This window comes from Pelodiscus sinensis, chromosome 22 (assembly GCF_052426305.1).
Source record: "Pelodiscus sinensis isolate ZL-2025 chromosome 22, ASM5242630v1, whole genome shotgun sequence".
Classification (NCBI taxonomy): domain Eukaryota; kingdom Metazoa; phylum Chordata; order Testudines; family Trionychidae; genus Pelodiscus; species Pelodiscus sinensis.
The window spans coordinates 6186890-6209086 of NC_143073.1; the positions used below are offsets into that span (position 1 = coordinate 6186890).

The following is a 22197-nucleotide window of genomic DNA, read 5'->3' on the forward strand; positions in this document are numbered from 1 at the left end:
TAATAAAAATGTTGAACAGAACCGGCCCTAAACCCGATCCTTGGGGCACTCCGCTAGAAACCGACCTCCAACCTGACATCGAGCCGTTGATCACTACCCATTGGGTAGCCATAGGCTGCAGACCCCCAGGGTTTCGTGGACCACAGTGTGAAAACCATCGTTCAATGGAAACAGCCACCTTTCACGGACCCCTTTTTACACCTAGTCAATGGACTGCAGATAGTGGAAGCTGATCTGGGGTGAGATTGCGTCTGCACATTGTAGAGACAACAAGCCCTAAGCGTGACGGATTCCCCCATCACCACTAGCAGGAGTCATAATCCAGGGTGTGTCAGCATCTCTCTGTAGAGCAATAGTCCCTGTAATCTTTTCCACCCAGGGGTGGATTTTTTTCCCACCTACGTGTGGAATAATTTTTTGTGCACTGAGGCTGTGCACCAGCAGTAGAAACACAAAGCCTAGCTATGGGCGCTCTGCTAATCAGCTGGGTGGCATTTGACTGTCTCCTGGGCGGCTGCACAAGCACCCAGCTTCCAGGGAACACGGCTGTAGCGCTTTGCTGGCTGTGGCCGAAGAACGGAAGGACCCGAGTGTGGTTGCTGGTCAGGGCCCAGGCTGGAAAACAGGCCAAACGTTCCCCTTTGGAAACCTTCCAAGCAGCCCAAGCAGGGTCCGGGTTTTACAGCTCCCTGCGGCCTGCAGGCGTCTGGGACTCTGTGAGCGCCTGGAAGGGAGGGAGGGGGGCAAGATGGGACCGAAGCAGCTACAGGAGCTTCGCCTTGGCTGTGGGCTCAGTGGGGCAGGGCCTGGCGCCATGGGGCCAGCATGGGACTCTCCCAGGGGAGGGTCTTGGCTGCATCTAGAGGGCAGCGCCCCCCCCGCGGCTCCTTGGGAGCCGGGTTCTGCCCCAGACAGGGTCCGTCCGTGCCCGGCTTGTAAGCGGGTGCAAAGTGGCGCGGGGGCGTTCCCGGGCTGCGGAGCCGCTTGTCCCGCGAGCCGCCAGCAGGGGGCGCCGCAGGCTCGCTCCGCCCCGCGGCAGCCGCCTCGGCTCCCGGCCGCTCCCTGCGCCCGAGCCCGGCCCCGGCCCGAGGCGCCCATGGAGAGCCTGGCGCGGGGGCTGGTGCGCCTGGCCAAGGGCAGCGCCCCCCAGCGCGCCGCCTTCCTGCAGGTGGGGGCGGGGTGCGCGAGGCGGTGGGGGAGGGGCTCTGCGTGTGCGCGGGGGTGGGAGAAGGGGGGCGAGGGAGGGGGAGGGCTCTGCGTGTGCAAAGGGGTGGGGGGATGGGCTGGGTGTAAGGCGGGTGGGGGATGGGTTCGGTGTGCGGGGGGGGGCTGGGTGTGCAAGGGGGTGGGGGATGGGCTGGGTGTACAGAGGGTGGAGGATGGGCTGGGTGTGCAGGGGATGGGTGGGTGGGAGAAGGGGTAAGGGAGGGGCTGGGTGTGTAAGAGGTTGGGGCATGGGTTGGATGTGGGGAGGCTGGGTGTGCAAGGGGGTGGGGGATGGGCTGGGTGTACAGAGGGTGGAGGATGGGCTGGGTGTGTGGGGGGATGGGTGGGTGGGAGAAGGGGTAAGGGAGGGGCTGGGTGTGTAAGAGGTTGGGGCATGGGTTGGATGTGGGGGGGCTGAGTGTGCAAGGGGGTGGGGGATGGGCTGGGTGTACAGAGGGTGGAGGATGGGCTGGGTGTGCGGCGGGATGGGTGGGTGGGAGAAGGGGTAAGGGAGGGGCTGGGTGTGTAAGAGGTTGGGGCTGGGTGTGCAAGGGGGTGGAGGATGGGCTGGGTGTGCGGGGGGATGGGTGTGCAAAGGGGTGGGGGGTGGGCTGGGTGTGCAAGGGGGTGGGGGATGGGCTGGGTATGCGGGGGAGGGGTGGCTGGGGGCATAGTTGACAAGGGGGTGTTGGGGTGAGGGCTGTGTATTCAAGGAATGGGGGGTGGCCTAGGTGTGCAGAGGGGCTGGATGTGCAGGGGGCCTGGGTGTGTGGCGAGCGGGCGGGGGAGGGGCTGGGGCAATGATAGAGCCGGAAGTGGAACCCGGGACTCCTGGCTCCCAGACCCATCCTCTCACCACGAACCTGAACCCAGCGGCCCCGTTGCTCTCCCTCCTCCAGCAGGGACGCCAGCCTGTGGCCTTCTCCAGCAGCTGCTTTTGGCTCCCGCACCCCCTTCTCGTCCCCACAGAGGCTGTGGGCTCTGCTCAGACCGGTCCGTTTCCTGGCCCCAGTCTAGCGGACGGGGCCGCCTGGTGCTGCCTGGACTCCTGGCCTCTAGTTTCCACCTGGCCCCTGAGTTCCCAGAGTCCCGTCTCCTCTCCTGCCGTGCCCCCCTCCGGCGCAGGTTGGATCCTGCTGCGCTGCGTTGCCCGCAGGGGCTGCATATAAAGGGCTGAGAGCCCCCCCAGGGAGCGCGCCGAGGGGACGAGGCCGGTGATCTCCCTGCGCTCTCCCTTGCAGAGCGTCACCGGGCACTTCTGTGCGCCCCAGGAGGACGAGGCGACCGTCAACTGCGGCTTGGACCAAAACCAGTTCGTTATCTCGGACAGCGCGTTCCCTGGCTCCACCCGGGTCCTTCTGAAGGTCAGGACAGGGGGGACGTCGGTGGTGCCGATGGGGCGGGGGCACATGTGTCTATACGGACGGACTAGCGTCGAGTGAGCTCCCAGCGGCTGGAGCAGGGGACTGGGAGTCAGGACGCCAGGTTCTCTACTCCTCTCTGGGAGGACTCCTGGCTTTCTTCCTGGCTCCGTCACTGACTTGCTGCGTGGCCCCCCAGTCGTGCCTCAGTTTCCCCACCTGCAAGCTGAGAACAGTCCGGTACTATCTGTAAAGTCCTCAGTGCTCCTCGGATGGCTGGTGCCACCTAACTTACAACAAGAGCCCGGGGTGTTTCGGGGAGGGAGAAGGGGCTTAGCCCCGGTCCGTGCTCAGGCAAGTAGAGTCCGTTCGGAGCTCCGAGGCGCCACCAGGTATGTAATTCAGGCTACTGTGTGTCTCGCGGGTGGGTCTGAAATGACCCTCTGCTGAGCTGCTTGGCTGTCGCGCTGCACCCCAGAGGGGACTGCATTTCACAGCTGCTGCACCTCGGAACTTGGTGAAGCTCTTTGGGATGAAAGGTCCGACGGGCCTGAGGCTGGAAGCTGTGGTCTCCGGCTGAGGCCTGCTGTGACTGTTACCAAACTCTCCTTTTCCTGCCAGAGACCTTCCTTTTGTCCCATCAAGCACCTGGAGGAGGGGCAGGCTGCTGCGCTGCCGGAGGAGCTCCGAGGCCGCGGGGTGGACGTGGGGGTGGCCGTCCTACTGCAGTCCGTCGACGGGAGAGTCTTGCTGACGCGGCGGGCCAAGAATCTTAGCATCTTCCCCAGCCTCTGGGTGCCCCCAGGTGACAGAACGAGCCTGGTTTAGCTCCAGCGGAGCCAGGGGACGGGCCCTGCATCTTGCTGGGTTCCTGTCGGTGGCCACCCTGGCCTACGGTCAGGTTCCGGGGTCACTGGAAAGGGGAGAGGGATGCTTAGAGGGAAGAATCAGAGACTGGGAACCGAGCCTCTGCAGTTGTATTCCCAGCCCTGGGAAAGCAGCGTGGGCTAGTGGTTGGAGAGGGCAATTGGGAGGCTGAACTCCTGGCTGTGGAAGGGGAATGGTTAGATGATGCCACCCGGGTTCCACTCGCCACTGACTTTGTCGTGTGACCTTTGCCACGTCAATTTCCTTCTCTTGGCCTCAGACCCTTCCCTAACTCGCAGGAGTGTAACTCACTACCTGCCCTGTGATCCTGCAGCAAAAGGTGCTAGGGCCGAGTGGAGAGTTAACAGGGGGAGCGGGAAGGAAACAAAAGAGCAAAACCGAGGGTTAAGCCAGCCCAGCAGGGGGAGAAAACACTCGGCTCCTTGGGCATTGCTGTTGTCGGGGGATCAGCCACCTCCGTGGCCCTGGCTGGAGTGTTTCCTCTGCTAGGATCACATGTGATCTGTGCCAACAGGTGGCTTAGTCATGGGCCATGAACCCCGGTGCTAGGTGCGGTATAGACCCAGCACAGAGTCCCTGCCCTGCTCCCTCGGACCCACCACCGGCTGTTTCTGTGCCACGCTGGTCCAGAAGCAGCAGCTGCTGGCGGCATCTCCGTTGCCTCCAGGAGGCACTGGGCTAGTTCACTGCAGGAGGAGAGCCACTCACCCTTCCTGCCTCTCTCCCCTCGCAGGTGGGCACCTGGAGCCGGGCGAACAGGTACTGCCTCGACCCGCCCTGCGGATTCCTGCACAGTCAGTTAAACTGGGCGAGTGGGGCCGGGGGTGGATCTCACTGCATGGTTGGGGAAGGAAGGGAGGATAAAGCTAGGTATAGTGTAATGTTCCCTGGGATTTTCAGGTGGGATGGGGGCTGTTTAGAGCCAGGGGCCGCCTCGGGGCTTCTGAGTTCTCAGTCTGACTCTGCCGCATAGCTGAGTCACTGCCCTTCTCTGTGCCTCAGTTTCCCTATCTGTAAAGCGGGGCAATGCCTGCTTCCTGGGCAGGAGGTTGGGAGGCTCTTGAGGTGCGTGGCTAGGGGGCGCTGTTACAATGTAATGTGGGACCAGGCTGGAGTCCAGAGCCCCCGGTGCTGCAGAGCGTGAGGTGCCGGCTGTGATCTCTCTGTCCCTTGACCATAGTTGCTGGAGGCAGGCCTGCGGGAGCTGCAGGAGGAGACAGGCTTGCAGCTGGAGCCAGGCAGCTTCTCCTGGAGGATGCTGGGCCTATGGGAGGTAACTTCCTGCTTTCCTGGCCTGGGTGCTGTGCAGCCACTCGGCCTGTGTTTGTATCCGGCTGCCGGAGGGGCACACACCAGGACTCGTCCATGCTCAGAGGAGGGATGTAAAATCCTGTTTAAAACGTGAACCGGTTAAAGAGTATGGTTAACCGGCCCGTGGCGTTTACATCCTTGCTCAGAGCTCCGGGGGGAGCCAACGGCCCCGTCCCGTAACCAGCCTAGTGCCAGACATGCAGCCATAACCTGCTGTCCCACGGTTGGGGTTCATGCTGGCGAAAGGGATGAGCGCCCCCTGCTGAATCCCCACTGCCCTTGCAGGGCCTTCCCAGGGATTGGCAGGACGTACGCCTGGGTTGAGAAGAGCACGTCCCCCATCGGCGGCTCTCAGGAGGGGCAGGGACGCAGCGCCGTGCTCTGGGTGGCCCTACATCGGTGACCGGCCCAAGCTGGGACTAGATGGCAGGGGGTGGATCACTCATCTCATTGCCCTGCTCTGCTCGGTCCCGCTGAAGCAGCTGGCACTGGCCGCGGTCGGATGTCAGGACACGGGGCTAGAAGGGCCGTTGGTCTGACGGCCCCTGGCTGGTCGTAGGGGGCGGCTGGAGAAGGAAGCACCATTGGTCTTGGCCACGTCAGACGTTCCCTCCTCCCCACTGCTAAACGCTGGGGCGTCGGCCCAGCCCTCCTGATGCACATGCAGTTGAGGTGGAACTAGCTGGAGCAGCCCCCAGAGCTAGCTGCATTTCACTGCTGTTCCACATAGCGCGCTAGAGGCCTTCAGGCTGAGCGTTCACCCGTTTAGCCCTCGGTTTCTGCCCGGGACGGCGTGGGGGCGGGGGGGCAATTCAGTGCTGCCTGATCCTAGCTCCTTGTTCTCCCTGTGTGCAGTCCGTTTACCCTCCCCTGCTGAGCCGAGGGCTGCCGCGGCGGCACCACATCATTGCCTACCTCTTGCTGCTTTCCACCGAGGGCCACCAGCAGCTGCAGGTGAGAGCCCCGAGCCACAGCATTGGTGGGGAAGAGCTGAGGAAACTGCAGGGAGCATTTCCCCAGGGGTAGTGAGGGACCCACAACAGAGGGGACACTGCGGCCCTGCAGGAGATGAACAGGAGAAGGCCGCCCCTGCTCCTTCCAGTCCCCTCTCCTGTCACTTTCACTGGGCTGGGATGCAGCAGGGGATTTGGGGGCCCAGCAGTGCTTACCATGGCTCCCCTGAGTGGCCGTCAGGGCCCTGCAGCCCCTAAGCTCCATGCGCTGCCCTCGCGGCTGCATCTCCCATGCATCACAGATCCCAGCTAACAGGAGCTGCAGAGCCGGTGCTCAGGCCGGCACAGCGCCTGGAAGCAGGGCAGGTAAGAAGCCCTGGGGAGGGGGAGGGGCGGATCAGTGGGGCCTGCAGACCCCCTGGAGTTCCCTGGCCCACAGATCCCAGGTGAAACACTGATCTATAGAATTGTCCTGACGTGCCCGAAGCCCCCCCGCTCCCCGGCAGCCTGAAGCAGCCCTGACGGGTAGCTGGTCGTACAGGTTTCCCACCCATGCCCACAAGTGTGGACCTCAGTCTTGGGCGCGAGGGACCCTTCAAGGAATTCAGCCTCCAGCACCCGGCACATTGTGGCTGCTTTGCCGAGATGAGCAGGTAGCGGCCCAAGACAACCAGCACCTGCCCCGTGGGATTGACAGATTCCCAGTCCGCCCCGAGGCCTGACCCCTGATCCTGCCGATGGCCCTGTGGCCATCAGCTGCAGTGACTCCGAGCCCCGGCAGCTCCGAGCCTGGTCCCGGTGCTCAGGGGCAGCCGTTGGCTTTCAGAGGCGGATCAAGGCGGAGGAGAGCGAGGTGAGCGCCTACGCGTGGCTGGAGGCCCCCGTGCTGGAGTCTATCGCGGCTGTCGAGGATGGTGCAGAGAACACGAGGCACGTGCCCAGCAACCTCCCCCCAACCATCAAGTAAGGAGGGGCCTGGCCACCCCAGCCTGGCCTGTTTTCCTCTGGCAAGAAGGCAGGGGGGAAATGAGAGTTTTCCCTCCGAGGCAAAAGCTGTGTGGGCAGAGGCAGGGCATGAAATGCAGCCAGGGCTGAGGAGGAGCACTGCAGCTTCCCCACGGGACGTGACGAGGGTTGGGACTCGGCCAGTGAACATGGCGTCAACACACCTGGGCAGAAATGCTCTTGAATGGCCCCAGGAGCTCTCCTGGCCCTGCTGGCTGGGGACAAGCAGAGCGTGGGCTCCGCGGGTCCCAAACACTCCCCCTATCCTGAGTGGAACAGCCCTGCCTCCAGTGCAGTGGAGGGGGACACGAGCTGCCCCGTCCGTAACTCACGCTCCAGCCTGGCCGCCTGCGAGGAAGGGGGAGCCGGCCCTGGCCAGGCAGGAAGGAGCAGGGACCCAGTGGAGGCACAGTGAGGATTCAGACTCCGCTCCTATTTCCCCCTTCCCTCCCTGCCCCGCCGGAGGCCACATCTCCAGCACAAAAGCCGGGTTGGGCTTTGTTCCCAGGCACTGGGGCCCCGCCAGCCCTCTCCTCCCATGAGAGGGGACTGGACTGGAGCCCAGTGCGTCTTCGCTGCCGCCTCTCTGGCCTGCTGGTGCTGGAGGCAGAGCATGGGGGCACTTGTGCGAGCAGCTTCCCCAGTGCTAAGCTGGCTTCCCCCCTCCCGCTCTCCTGCCTGCCACCGGCTGGCCCCTCTCAGCCCCACCTTGGCTGGCTCCCAGCAGGGTGGGACCAAGCTTCCAGCTCTGCCGGCAGCAGCCCAAGAGCCGGGAATGCTCCAGGGAGGCGATGAGCTGGTGCCTGCGCAGCCAGACTGCGGCTGAGCCCCCCCCCGCCCCGCCGGCAGGGGCGTGCTGTTCTGTGCGGGTCTGGTGACTGGCCCCCGGAGCGTTTTCACTCTGCATTACTGAGCGGCCAGCTGGAAAAGTAACTTCCATTGTGATCTACCCAGAGCCACCGAGCTGAGCGGGGGTGGGGCCCGGCCCACGGAGCTTCCTGCTGCCACGTTCCTGAACACGGCTCCTGCAACGGGGGAAGACGTGGAACGGGTCAGCACCGGGACCCGGTTTGCCCTGCGGCTCTGGCTAGGCACCATAGCCACGCGAGACACGTGAGCAGCGGAATCCCAGGCCCTGGCCTCCCTGCAGGTGGGGAGCGGCTGGCAAAGCATGTCGGCTCTCAGGCCTGGTTTTACCGAGCAGGGTGCAGACCCTTCACCAAGCCGCCGGGCCGGCCAAGCAGCAGCAGGAAGGGACCATAGGGCACCGGGGGGTCACTCTCTTTCCCTCCCCCTCGTGAAGGAAGCGGTGGGTGGGCGGTGGCAGCCCCTTACAAAGGGAAGGCAAGTCCTGAATGCACTTGGAGGGGGGGTGCAAACCTTAACCCTAAACCCCGGCTGCCTAGGACAAGGAGGAAGCGTCACTGTCACGTTAACCATGGAAGCCAGACACACCAGCAACGTGACTAGAACCTCCCCTACTGTGGCTACCCACGTCCTGCATCGCCGAGGGGTGCACAGAAGAGAGCGTGAGCCAGCGGTCTGAGTTCAGAGTTTGCAAGCTAGGAACTCCCGTTCCAATTCCATCTTCCACTCACTCCTTTGTGGCTCTGCCTCAGCCCCATTCTAAACCAGGGGGAACTAATTCACCCTTCTCCTCAGGTCCCAACAGCTGGAATCCAGCTTGGGAAGGTGGTTCTGCTCCACCAGTAACTGACGCGGGTGCAGCTGAGGGGTATTTTGAACTTTATTGTCTAAAAGGTAGTTTGCATATACAGAAGTGTTCCAAATAAAATACCAAACAGCTGGATATGAAACAGACAGAATAAATAAACCAGAGAAAGTGGCTAGCTGCTTTGTAAAAGGTGTTGAGATCCCGTTTTCCGTGAGAGTTTATAAAACACTAAAAGGACTTCAGACAGTATCAAAACCCCATATGCTCCCTTCCCTGCCCCCTCCCCCTACACAAACAACTTATATGTACAAAACTTGAACACAGCCATGACCTAATACTTTAATGTCTGTCTCGGCTTGTAACCTCTACTCCATCCACCGCCACCTGTATGTAACACTGAAAGTACCTGCCTCTCACAGGGTACGGTGGAGCACTCTATGGCCTCGTGAGCTGATCAGCCTGCGACTGGTAGTGGAGGATCTTGCTAGGAGACAGGACAAAAGACAGACGGGTGGGTTTACATATTTGTATAGAAATCTCCCTTCACTGGGACCTGTACTGTCCTCCCAATTTCAGAGCTTTGAAACCCCCCACACAATTATGTTCCAACTGAAATGTACACAGTACATTTGTTCTGGTCCTACGTCCCTTTTCAGTGTGGCACTGGGAAGATGAACAGACACACAGAGATTTGCACAAAGCCCCGTCATTTCTCCAAAGAGCAAACCTCCTACCTGGGCCTCCTGCACCCAGTTCCAAAGCTGTTCACACAAGTGGGAAAGAAGATTTCTCCAAGCGACAGACAGTTCTCTTGTGCAGGTGGAAAGTACCAAGGCAGCTCATTGGGAGCTGATATTTTGTAGTAGTTGAGTCATAATTTGCTAACTGACTGCTTTAAATGAAGAGCCAGAACAGCATCAGCTGGACTCATCCCTCTCCAAAACAGAGGAAAAATGATTAGTGCAACGAAGCCTGCCCAAAAGACGTGCGGTAAAGCTGCACTTCTGCTGTTCCTCAGTAGGAGTTGCACTTATTGCGTTCAGATACTCACTGCCACTATGATACGAGAATGATTAAAAGTCACGGCAGAATTCCGGGCCTCACTTTGAATCCTGACCCTGGACTACTTTTCCCTACAACCACAGGAAAACTGGCTTGTTTTAAAGTTCTTGACGGGGCCACTTTAAAAAAAAAAAAAAAAAAGGTGCAAAAAATTGCTACATATTATACCTTTCCGAATGCCATTTTTGACCACATCTTGGTGCATCAAACTCCTCATGTCCCTGTCTTGCTACGGGAATAAAACAAAACAAAACTTGGCAGTAGGCGCTTGGAGTAGTTTAGCAAGACCTGGGTTCTGCAAGATGCTTGAAGCAGCCGCTGTGATGCGGTAAAGGTTACAAACTAAGAGACACATTTAAATACATAAATAAACTGTGCAACGGGCGATGTGCTGTCCCCGCTGAAGGCGCGGGAGCAGGACCCACAACCTTCATTTAGTCCTCGCAAGATACAGACACAGGGAGGTCTTTGGAGTTTTGTATGTACAAAAGCTGCAACTGAAAATAGAGCTATAGCTGTTCTCTGTACAGAGCTGTATTGGAAATACTTAAGAGGAGGAAAAAATCTACAGTTTAAAAAAGTACATCGTAATTACAACTGAGAGGAGACGGATGGGAGACAAAAGCCCGGGCAGATACCCCTGCTAAGCCTCTGCTCTCTACTGTCCTATTTACAGGAGGGATCACAAGCAAGAATCTCCCCAGCTGGTTGCCTTTAGTGTCCGGATAAAAAACTGCATCAAACCACATGTAAATGCCACCGATGGGACAGTCAAATGGCCTCTTTTTGCCTTGATTCTTACAAAAAAAAGGGGGGGGGGGAGGGAGGGACAAGTCATGATGAGGAGACAAAATTAAAACCGCCACCAGGAAAATGGCTGATTTGAAAGGGAACACAGGAGACGAACAGTGTTTCCTTCCCTGCGCTACCCCTAATGCCACAGATAGCTCAATTAAAAAAACCTCCCATGGTTTAAACTTTTTTTTCTCCTTGATTGATCAGTTTCATTGTGGTTCGCACCCGCTCCCACCGTGTTCGGTCACAAACACAAGAGCTTTGCACTGGGATCTGAAGAACGGATTCGGTCAGAGCGGAGTTTGGGGCCTGACCGAGTTGTGTCGGATCAACCAGTCGAGGAGGCCTCAGCTGTTCCCCTGCTTAATGGGAACACTGGCAAGTCCCCCCTCCCATCAGCGGCCAGGCCTCCGCTGGGGAACATCCGTATTTGCTGGAGGGGGTTAGAATCAGGAGTCTGTTACAGCATCTGTTTTCCTGCTCATTTGGTTATGCAAACCCTGGAACAGCACAGGTTCTGGGCATGGCATGGCAGCTGGATGCAGAAGTTTGCTGGCCTCTTTCTGACTCACCGGCTCTGCTCTAACCCAGGGAAGGGGACAGACTCCCAGGGAAGGAGGGGAGCAAAGAAGAGCACCGAGGAGAGAAGAATGCCATAGGACCTCAGATCCAGCCCAATCCCTACTGCCCGTGGGCTTGTGTCAGTGCCCAAAAGCAACAGGTGGCTCCCTGAAAGACACCCACCCACCTTCCATCCAAGCCCACAGAGTGGCTGGACTCAGGCAAGTTTCTCTCCTCACCCCGCTCAGGGAGTTAGCAACGTGCACAAGAATGCAGACGACGACATCCCCGGGGGGCACGGCTGCTGCGTCTTGCTTTGGCCACTAGAAGGGGCTGTTCCAGCCGGGCAGCACCAAGGAGGGGTTGGGGGGGGGGGGGGGTGACCACTGTCGGATCTTTCCTGCTTACCTGCAGAGGCCTACAAAAGCTGAAGTTAAAAACCGGTTTAAAATGGCCTTGAGAAGCAGGGGTTGCTATTTCCCTGCGGAACACCAGCACCCCCGCAAGCGGCACCAGCCTGCTCCGGAGGGTGCGTGCAGAACGGAAAAGCCCCACCTGTGAGCCTGCAAGGGGATGGTTTAACAGGGGAGCTGCCCTGATCCAGACGTGGGAGACCCGGTACTGGCCGGGCCCCGAAGAAACGCCCAGTGCAGCAGATCTGCTTTTGTCTCCCATCCTGGGGGGGAGGCGAGCTGCCCGCGTGCACCTGGGTTAATCTAAGGAGATGATGTCCGGCCTGCAGCCCGGGAGAGCCGTGCTGTTACTCATTGCCCCGCCGTGCCCATGGCTCTCGCGGAGCGCGTTGGTGGAGACGATGCTGCTGATGCGGCTGCTGCCTGGGCTGACGCTGTTGTGGGATCCTGCCAGGACGGGGGCCAGGGGGTTCATGAAATGGGTAGATGTACCTCGGTACTGGAAGAAATGGCTCAGGGCGTCCTGCTCATCCAGGGAGGTGATCACGGAAGGGCTGTAGTGCTGCCAGGGAAGGAACAGGGCACCATCAGCCTGCGCGCCTGTTCCAACCCCGCCACCCGCCTGTACCCTGCACGGCGCAGCCAGCCTGCCAAGCAATGATTTCACGGCTCTCGCTGCCGAGACGGGGGAAAGGGAGCAGCCGGCACGAAGCACATTGAGACTCACAAGTGGTTTAATTCACTGCTCCCGAGATGTGGGGGAACTGTACCAGTTTACTGAGACTTCACCTGAACCAGCTAGTGCCCCACCGCCTCCCATTTGATATAACCCGCCAACGGACTTGGGCTGCCACTCCATGCCAGGTTCAAAGGGCACCGTGGAGCACAGACATGCAGCGGTAGCGAGAAAAGGGCCAGCAAAGAGAAAGGAGCCTATTGTACCAGGCCTGACAGGAACCACGCTCCTAGCTCCCCTAAGTCAGAAGCCTATCAGTGAAGGCATTTCTGACTAATGCTACCCCCAGCTCTGCCCTGAAAGGATCAAACGCCAAGATAGGGAGATAGCAGCAAAAGGACAGCGTGGAAAAAGAAAAAAGACCCCTCCCGAAAGAGAGACACCCTCCCCAATCAACCTTACCTGATTTTCACTTTGAAGGAAGGAAAACAAATCCAGACCTAGAAAAATAAAAGGGGAAAAGTAACTTAATGGTGAATAACTTTATGGGGGAGAGGGAGGGAGCCAAGCTGTGCGAGACAGAAGTCAACGCTTGAGATAGGATGTAACTGCTCCCTTAGAGACTGTGGTCTATCCGGATCCACCTCAGTCCTGTAGGTGAGCGACGGACTCCGGTGTAACTGTGATGGCTGCCTTCTTGGCCACCACTGGGGAGAGAAGTGGGAACTTTCACAGCTCCAGCTTGAGCTGAAGAGCCATGGCTCCGTGATGGTCACAACTCGTCTGGAACTGGCAGGGAGGAAGCACACCCCCAGTGGCTACAAAGCCCCCTGTACATGATGTAGTCTTGGTGCTGAAATACATCGGGGGCCAGATATTCCTACTGATCAGGCAGCAGAAGGGAACCAACAAGGACTCACCAGTCCCATCATCACAAGGCAAAACTTACCATTTGCCAACTAGCTCTAGGGTTCCTTTCAAGTAAGAATCCTTCCCGCCGTGCACTGCTGAAGTGCAGCGGCTCAGGGGCGGAGCACGGCCGCTGTCTAACTTTGCCTAGCAACGCTACTGAGGGGCTTACGATTGGGGGGGGGGGGGGAGGTGCAGCGCATGGTTAACAAGGAAGCCCCTGGTGGAATTTCAGGAGGCCATGTCCCCAAGGGGAACGACCCGGTGCTGGTGTTGACATTTACCTTGCAAAATGCACCTTAGGTTCTCTGTACCCCCAAGCTCAGGCCCAGAGCTGGGCAAAGAGTTTGTGTGTCATTTTGGTCACCCCAAAACTCTTGCTTGGGATGTGGGAGCCTGAACCCTGGCTCCAGAACAAGGACTTGAGCTCTGGTGAGCACACTGCCTGGTAAGCTACAGGTTGCGCTGGGGTGGGCTGCTCTCAGTGCCGCTGTTCCACTTTGTATAACCCAATATCCCTCGGGCCAAAGAGAGTCTCGAGGCCGGTGAGTATGGCCCCATGCAAGAGGGAGGAGACGTGGGTTCAAAACCCTCCTCTGAACCAGGCAGACGAGACATTTTGTACCACCCGAAACGGACACCCAGGCTCTGAGTGATAATGCCAGATAGCTAGAAACCAGCTATTTTATCAAAGCTTCCTAGCCCGCCTCATCATGTCTAATTCCATCAGCCGGTTACCGCTCAAGTGTTCAACAAGCCAGCGTGGAGGGCGAGGGGAGTACGTTCCGTGGTCTACACGTGGCACTGTCTCTGCCGCTGACTTGCTGAGTGACCGGAGGGCAAGTCACTTTCTCTCTGTCCCCATCTGTACCACTTGGGATTTCAATGGGGGCGTGGAGAGATTTTTGAGAGCCACTTGGGAGATACTCGGATGGCAGGAAACTTTCCTAGATCAGTGACCCATTCTTAGATCGGGCCTGAGGAGGCTGCAACTGGATGACACAAGTCTCTCTACTCCTCCCAGTTGGAGCTTGCTGCCTCCATTTCCCACTATGCCAGCTACAGGAGCAAGACCAGAAATGCCAGTCTATGGCCATGAAAAGCACCAGACGCCAGGCCAGCCAGTGGCTAGGTCTTATCCATCCGGGGACTAATAACTGGCTTTCAGTTTATCCTGCCTCGCTGAGGAGCTCACCCACAGGTCTGCAGAATCACACGCCAGGACTGGTACTTTGGCTCCTCCTGCCTAAGGGAACTCTGCCATTCAAGCATACGTGCTCTGCTCTGCAACGGTCTGGAGGCTGCTCCAAGCCATGCAAGTGCAGCCCAAGTCGCTTTGTGGGTCAGATCATACGTAACAGATCGGGAGGCCATGGGCACGGGTGCTACGCTGAAGTCTTGGTCTGGTAAACTGGTACAGTTGCCCGAGTAGGCGATTTGGAAACCGCTGCTCTCCTTACCTTGAATATCCGACGGCACCTGGTAGGAAGGGTGGTATTCGGGGACTGGGAGGCTGGAGAGATAGTCACTGCCGAGAGCTGCCATGGGAGGACTTCGAAGCACAGAGGATGGCTGGTGATCAACATTTAATACCCTGAAATGGGACAGAAGCCCAGTGAGGCAGAGCAGAGGCCTGTAATCCAGGTGTGAAATATCAGCAGCCTGCCCGTTAAGTCAGGGATAGCGAAACGACAGGAAGAAGCCCTGAGCGACATGGGAAATAAGACATGTCAACATCTGTCCTGAACGGCCAGCCCCGTTAGGCCTCACTTCAGGACTCGGCACGTATCAGTGGTGCGTTGTTCACTGCAAGTTCCTACAGCCATTATCAGCTGTCCTAACCCCAGCCCTCAGATTGTGCACATGAGAAGGTAGCGCCAGGCAGTGCGCAGAGCACAGGACTGGGAGACCTGGGTTTTATTCCTGGTGCTGCCTCTGGCCTGGTGGGTGATCTTTGGCCAAATCACTGCCCCAGCGCGTGCCTCAGTTTCCCCATCTATAAAACGGGGAGAGTGCTACCGACCTCTACTGTAAAGTTTGCTCTGACGCCTACAAACGGAAAGCGCGAGATGCTATTAGTAGTAAGAGAAAGAATGCAAGGTCACCCCTTTAAAAGACACTACTAAAATCTCTGAATTGGATCCAAGGTACTTCTAGAGCCCCATTATGGCCGTCCCTGAGTGCTTCAACATCTTTAATGTTTATCCTCCCTGTGCCACCAGCCTGCTCTTCGCCAGTGCTTGTTACCAGCAAAGCTCGGCGACCGGCTCCCTGTGTGAAGAATGGGGAAACTGAGCCCCAGAACCACGAAGGGATTTAAACGCCTAGCTTCCTCTGATTCCAATATCTTTGTGGGCCTGGGCCAGAGAGACTAAAGGTATGTCTACACTGCAAAAATCAGCACCACCACCGCAAGTCTTGGAGCCTAAGTGAACGGACTCAGACTCGAGGGGTTCTTGCAAAGCAGTGCAGATGTCTCTCTTCAGGTGAGCTCTGGGTTCTGACATGGAGGGGTGTAGGTGTCTGGGCTGTGTCTACCACCCAGTGGAACCTCACTGTGGCGATCGATCTGCCGGGGGTCGATTTAGTAGGTCTAGTGAAGACATGCTAAATCGCCCGCCGATTGCTCCCGTCAATGCTGGGACTCCAACAGAAGAAGAGTAAGAGGAGTGGATGGAAGAGTTTCTCCTGACAACTCCGCACGGGGCAGACTGCGGTCAGTAGCTCTAAGCCATGCTGACTTGAGTTATGTGACTTACGTAACTCAAATTGCGTCGCTTAGATCAACTTTCAACCCTGGTGTAGATCGGCCCTCCGAGCCCAGGCTCTAGCCCGAGCAGGAGCGGCTACACTGCTACGTGTAGCCCCATAGCACCACCCAGTCAGTGAACCTGAGCTCCAAGACTCACCGCTGGGTGTATGATACTGATTTATACCAGTGTAGACGTACCCTAAGCGACAAGGCCAAGGCTCCTTCATCTAAAAGGGTGTCACAAGGAGGAGGACGACAAATTGTTCTCCTTGGCCTCTGAGGTTAGGACAAGAAGCAATGGGCTTAAACTGCAGCAAGGGAGGTTGAGGTTGGACATTAGGAAAAACTTCTTGTCAGGGTAGTTAAACACTGGAATAAATTGCCCAGGGCAGTTGTGGAATCTCCATCACTGAAGATATTTAAGAGCAGGTTAGTTAGACATCTGTCAGGGTCCCAGGTTACGGTGGGGTCACAGTGGCAGTCTCAGCTTTCTGAAGTTGGGAAATACTTCTACAAGGGGAAGAAAGGATTTTTCCCCCATTTCCAAGGAGTTGTAAGTTACAAATTGCAGGCTCCCTGCCTGGAGATAGGACACTGGAAACCGACTCTATTCCCCACTGCCACGGAGAAAGGACAATGCCCAAATTAGTATTTTTTTTCTTAAACGGCATCTCACATTCAGAAAACAGGCAAGGGGAAAGCATGGTCTGACCTGCTCTACATGGAAATGACATGCGCAAAGTTGATACACACGCCTGCGTTTCTGTCCACAGACAAATCAGCAAATGAACCGTCGACGTTGTCATGCACATGCTATATATTCCAGGTCTCTTCAATCAGTCCAGTTCTACAAACACATTTCAGTGCCTTTGTGGCCCTGGGCCAGAGAGATGACGCGTACGGCTACACCGCAAAAATAAAACCAGCACCGCAACAGCAAGTCTTGGAGCCTGGATCAACTAGGGATGTTAAAGCGCATTTATTTAGGTAAACATGTAACTGCTGAAAAACTCAGCAGTGACACGTTTACACACGGGGGAGGGCAGCTCCCTGGGAGCCGGTGCATGCAGGGAGCCGGGCTTTTAAGCCAGTTCCCCATGAGCACCGGCTCCCAGCTGCCTCATTCCCGCCCTGCGTTGCTGCCTCTGTATCAGAGGTAGCAGCATGCAGGGTGGGGGGAGGCAGTCAGCTTCCTGGGAGCTCATGTTTGCGGGAAGCCAGCTGCCTGCCCCCCCACACTGCTACCTCTGATTCAGAGACAGTAGTGGGGGCGGGGGAAAAGAGGCTGCGTGTTACTGATGAAACGGGTTCTGAAAATTTGTTCCCGAAGAATACATCGCCCGCAAGGCTTTCCAAGTTCATCTTCTGGCAAAGCACTTTTTGCCAGCTGTCTGGCTGTTAGATTGTCAGCTCTTACAAGGCAAGTGGACAGCACCTAGCTTAAGACAGTTCCAGCCCTTCTGTGCGCCCAGACACATGGAACACATCTCATGTGAAGAACCCAGGGCTACCCGAGTTAGTGAAAGGCCGCACTCTCTGAATTAAGAAACGAGATCCAGGAATGAGAACGTCTAAGGAAGTGACGGAAGCTACTGATCCGCAGGCTTCAGGGAACGAGCTGGTCGCGACCCGGGACAAGCCGAGATGCGCCTCCCACCACTTCATACGAAGGTACCTTACAACCGACAAGGTGCATTCCTATGAGGTGCAGAGTTTGCCTTTCCCAAGCACCCTGAATAGACAGCACACAGGACTACACAGACCACTGACCTGGCCCGATACATTTCCTATCAACAGCACAAGCTGCCTCTCCTTGCTAGCGTGACATCTGCAGCATGCAGGAAAGAAAAAACCCCAGAGAGGGTTGGTAAGAGGTGCCCTACCCCTTAGGCCCTACTGCTGACGGGATAGCCACAGTGGAGACGGGACACTGTTTCTTCATAGGAGGCTCCTCTTCGTCTGATGAGCTGTCCAGCGTGAGGTCGATCACCTCCACTTTCTTTCTGCTCTCCGAGGAGTGCTTTCCGTCGGCGCCCACCGCATAAAGGGAGCTGGCTGCAGAGAGAGGGGAAGCAAGGAACTGCAGTTGGCCACGGCAGCGGAAGCAGCTTCTTCACAGGGCAGCGCTTTGCAACTTCGACAGCATCTTCCAGCCGAGGCTCTCAAACCGTTTTGCAAATATTAACTAAGCCTCATAACGAAAACATCGTCCCCCCGTGTGACAGCCAGGTCTTTACACGGGCGTCCTAGCTAACGTCCTGCTGTAATACTTGCATTCGGCCTACCTAGAATGACTCTCTGCAGTTTCAACAAGGGCTGTAACTGGTAAGCCTCACCCTACAGGTACCAGTTAACTAGTAGGGGCTGGAGCAGCTCCCCACTGCCCAGGTAGGGGCGCTCCAGCTCGGAGGCAGGGGCTGTTCCAGCCGGCTGGCCAGGAGTGGCAGCTGTGGGCTCTGCAGTAGAAAGCTTCTCTATAAGCTCCATACTGCCGAGCCAGCAGCGCGTGTAACCGCTCGGATTTTTAGCGGTGAGCGTTACATTTCTAACAGACTTTCTACATCCCTAGTTTCAACTGGATGGGTCTTCCTTTCCCTTGTCAGCTGGCCCGTAGCACTGCTGCACCTTGTTAAACCTCTGCCGTGCTTCTCGCCGGAGGTGGCTGCACGTCAGTGCTGCAGTGAGTCCACTGGACTGACTGCATTTCAAATCTCTGAAATGCTTTCGGACCCTTCCAGAGAAAGGGGCTATGGAAAAGCAAGACATTTGAAAGAGATGGTACCCGTAGCTCCCGTACCCTCAATCCCATTGTACGTAGATGTCGGGCACACCTCCTGGTTTTCTTTCTTGGGCTTCATGGGACACCAGGAGCCATCTTCCATGAACTGGATCTCATCGCAGTCTGTACAGGAGTTGAGGATTTCCATGAACAACCTGTCCAGTAAATTAGCAAGAGCGTCAGCTGAAAAAAGCCATCAATGGAAAGACCCGACCCTCTGCAGGAGCACGCGTGGCCCTGAACACTTGGGTATTGATGATACAGACAGAACGGGACTGGATGGAGTTTACACAAAATTTAGCTACATCAGGTCGATTTTCTGAACTGTGTCCCCACACTACCAAGCCTGTCTCGTCGACCTTAAGGGCTGCTGAAGTCGATGTCGGGTGCTCCTGATTTCACAAAGAGCAATGCAATTCCTGACCTCGCCTGGGCAAATTTACAGTAGTGTAGACACAGCGTTGACACAAGTTTTAGTTCTTGTCCTCCGGAAGGCATCCCACAATACCCCATTCTGACCAGGACTTGCACCTCTACTGCTCTCCAGGTGAATAGGTAAAGCCCCGGGAAAGTTTGAATTTAATTTCTCATGTGCCAGCATTGTGGGTCCCAGGTTCAAATCCAGCTAAGGCCAAGAGTCAGGCTAGTCTACATGGAATGAGTGGGAGCGTTAGACAAGGTTGTTCCAGGCAGGGACTGTTTGTTAGGGATGTTGGCTAGTGTGTACTGAATAGTCAAAATGTAACGGTTACGCGACTATTCGACAGTCCCCAGGGGCGGGTTCAGCAGCCAGTGCGATCCCAGCCCCACGCCTGGGGAGCCCCTTGTCACCCTGAGCTGCTGCCTCCAATAAAAAGGCAGCAGCATGGGGCGTCAGCAGCCTCTGTCCATTGGGGGTCTCAGCTCGCTGTGGACAGAGGCTGCTCCGGAGTAGTCTCTGTCCGCGGGGAGCTCGGAGCTCCGCAGACAGGGGCTGCTGCCATGGAGCAGCCTCTGTCCACGGTGAACCTGGGCCTGCCACGGACAGAGACTCCTTTGCAGCAGCCTCCCACCATGCTGCTGCCACAGATAGAGGCAGTGGCGTGGGAGGGGAGAGGGCAGGCATGGACAACAGGTGGCCCCGCAGAGCTGGTGCTGGGGGGAACCAGCTTTTAAGCCGGCTCCCCTCAGCACCAGCTCCTGCCTTGACTCTTCCCCACCCTGCTGCCTCCGTATAGGTGTGTCTAGACTACAGGGTTTTTCTGAAGAATGTGGCCTTTTTTTCGAAAAAACTTCCCCTGCGTCTAGACTGCTGCCACGTTCTTTCAAAAGTGAATCGAAAGAACGCAGCAGTTTTTTCGACTGCGGAAAACCTCGTTTTACGAGGAAGAACGCCTTCTTTTGAAAGTGCTCTTCCGAAAAAAGGCGCTATGGAATGCAAACTGTGTTTTTTCGAAAGAGAGCATCCACACTGCCTGGGTGCTCTGTTTCGAAAAAGCGGCTTTGCTTTTTCGAAAGTACTGATTGTAGTCTAGATGCTCATTTTCGAAAGAGGCTTGCAGTCTAGACGTAGCCTAGGAGGCAGCAAGGGGGGCAGGCAGGTTCACTGAGCCAGCTCCCTGTGTGTACTGATTCCCACCTGCCCCCCTCACCGCTGCCTATCGGTTAATCATGTAGTCGTGTACACTTTGACATCCCTACCGTATGTACACACCAACTACGGATGTTAAATTTAGTTTAATCAACTAATTGACCTGTCGGCTCTTAATACACTGAAAAGACTGAAGCGCAGCAGGAGGGACTCAGTGCAAGCCGGGACAGCTGGTTCCCGGCTCATGCAGGGTCCCCTGTTGTCAGCTCTTAATACATTTATAAAACAGAGATGCGTCTAGGACTAGGTGCGAGTGGGGAATCAGCTGATTCCCGGCTTGCACCTGGTCCCTGCTACTCCCCTGCGGACACAGAGCTGCGGGGAACCGGCTTTAAGCCAACTCCCCGCAGCACTCACTCCTGCTCTCTTCCATTGCTGCCTCTGATAGAGTAGCAACTAGTCGATTAGTCACTCAGGGTACGTCTACACTTGCACCCTAGTTCGAACTAGGGATGTAAATGCAGGCATTCGAAATCGCTAATGAAGCGGGGATTTAAATATCTCGGGCTTCATTAGCATGATCTCACCGGCGTGCTAGTTTGAATCGCAGCTGATTCGAACCAGGAAGTGCGCGACGGGACGCATTAGTTCGAACCAAACCTCTTGGTTCGAACTAACGTTCCTCCTCATTTTTTGAGGAGTAACGTTAGTTTGAAAAATGAGGAGTAACGTTAGTTCGAACCAAGGGGTTTGGTTCAAACTAATGCACCGGCGAGATCATGCTAATGAAGAGCGGGATATTTAAATCCCCGCTTCATTAGCAATTTCGAATGCTTGCATTTGAATCCCTAGTTCGAACTAGGGTGCAAGTGTAGACATACCCTTACATCCCTAACACCAACATTAAGGGATTGGCCTAAAAATACTTGGCTTACCCATCAATGATCAGGCTCTCATAAGGGGCTTTCTTATCACACACAGGGCAGGTCCACGTAGGTTTCTTCTCATTCATCTGAAGATAGAGTGCTGCGTCAAAGCACTGGAGGTGGGTGCACGTTATGGCTCGGCAGGGCACTATTAGCCTCATCTTACCCAGCTGGAAGATGGAGAAAGGAAAAATTAACATGGTTTGATACAACATGCTTCCACATTTCTTTTCTGGCTGTTTCACTGAATGTGCCCAAAGAGCCAAACTTATGCCAGCAGGGATATGAACTGTAGCGTTGATGGCTTCACAATGGACAAGAAGAGGAACCTCCTTCTGCACACATACATCCTAATGAGTGAAAGGGGAAAACTTTACACAGCCCTCAGCAGTATCATACAGTTTAGGCTATCCCCAGACAATACGACACACATAGATGTGTATGCTGAAAAGTTCCGATCAGCGTTTTCAGCCAACATTTACATATGCAAAAAGGAGCTGGTTGAATAAAGACTCCTAGGAGAACTTTTTATAAAACCGGAACAGCAGCAATCGTTTTGGTGCTACCGCACTATGTTTTTAGGCAAACCCAAGGTGGATGTTGAAGCTCAGAGAACTCGTAGAGAACCTACCGGACACATGAGAGAAACCCGCAAGCTTGTTGTAGCTATCTCGCTGTCGGGATCAGCTGTTAATTTTTCTTTGACTGAAAGGAAAAAAACACAGATTTAGGTCTATCGAAAGCGTTAGTGATATTTTAAAGAGTCTCGCTCTTCTAATCTTATAGTGCCATGGTACCTCCCTAGGAAGTTGTTATGGTAGCAAACACATTATTTCTATTACATTAGACCCTAGTGCAGTGGTGAGCAACCTGTAGCCTCCATGTGGCCCAGTGGGGTTCTATGTGTGGCCCACAAGACATTGTTTACCACTGCCCACACGCAGAGCTGCCAGCCGCCGCTGGCTCCAATTTGGATAGGTTTTTTCCTACCAATATCAAAGTGACATGCACAGAAAGCCCAGGCCCACGAAGTGAGGTTCATGCTGATTCCACACAACGCTGACTGTGAGAGCTAGGTGCTGTTCCTGCATCCAATCAAAGTGCTGCTACACTTCAATCGTCTCACCCTGCACATTTTAGGTACACAAGTGCTGTTAGCAAATCACCCTATGCCGGGAGACCGTCTTGGTTACAATCTTGCGGCCCATTGTGATGGAGGAGGCCACTCATGCAGCCCACTCACTAGCCTCGGTTGCCTGTTGCAGCCCTGGAGCCCAAGGCAGGGCTCTGTTGGGCATAACAAAAAAGAGCATACATGCTACCGTTAAGAGGAAACAACAGGTGGAAAGAACAGG

General features: G+C 56.2%; 2 protein-coding genes across 6 annotated transcripts in view; one reads left to right on the forward strand and one right to left on the reverse strand.

Annotated features, from left to right (window-relative positions):
• Nucleotides 1–1010: 1010 nt before the first annotated feature.
• On the forward strand, nucleotides 1011–7880 carry NUDT17 (nudix hydrolase 17). Its single transcript, XM_075908379.2, has 8 exons — nucleotides 1011–1168; nucleotides 2448–2570; nucleotides 3189–3372; nucleotides 4189–4214; nucleotides 4636–4728; nucleotides 5622–5720; nucleotides 6546–6682; nucleotides 7679–7880. The coding sequence occupies exons 1-8, from the start codon at nucleotides 1097–1099 to the stop codon at nucleotides 7839–7841; spliced, it is 897 nt and encodes a 298-aa protein (XP_075764494.2). The 5' UTR covers nucleotides 1011–1096; the 3' UTR covers nucleotides 7842–7880.
• Nucleotides 7881–8453: 573 nt separating this feature from the next.
• Nucleotides 8454–22197, reverse strand: part of PIAS3 (protein inhibitor of activated STAT 3) — a 46012-nt gene continuing 32268 nt past the window's right edge. For all 5 annotated transcript variants that reach the window (XM_006119391.5, XM_075908367.2, XM_075908369.2 and 2 more), the window contains 7 exons: nucleotides 21474–21547; nucleotides 20852–21012; nucleotides 18365–18501; nucleotides 17451–17622; nucleotides 14276–14409; nucleotides 12369–12406; nucleotides 8454–11792 (listed from right to left, as the gene is read on the reverse strand). In XM_006119391.5, coding sequence (XP_006119453.3) covers nucleotides 11529–11792; nucleotides 12369–12406; nucleotides 14276–14409; nucleotides 17451–17622; nucleotides 18365–18501; nucleotides 20852–21012; nucleotides 21474–21547 — 980 coding nt within the window. In that variant the 3' untranslated portion in view covers nucleotides 8454–11528. The remainder of the gene's footprint in view (nucleotides 11793–12368; nucleotides 12407–14275; nucleotides 14410–17450; nucleotides 17623–18364; nucleotides 18502–20851; nucleotides 21013–21473; nucleotides 21548–22197) is intronic.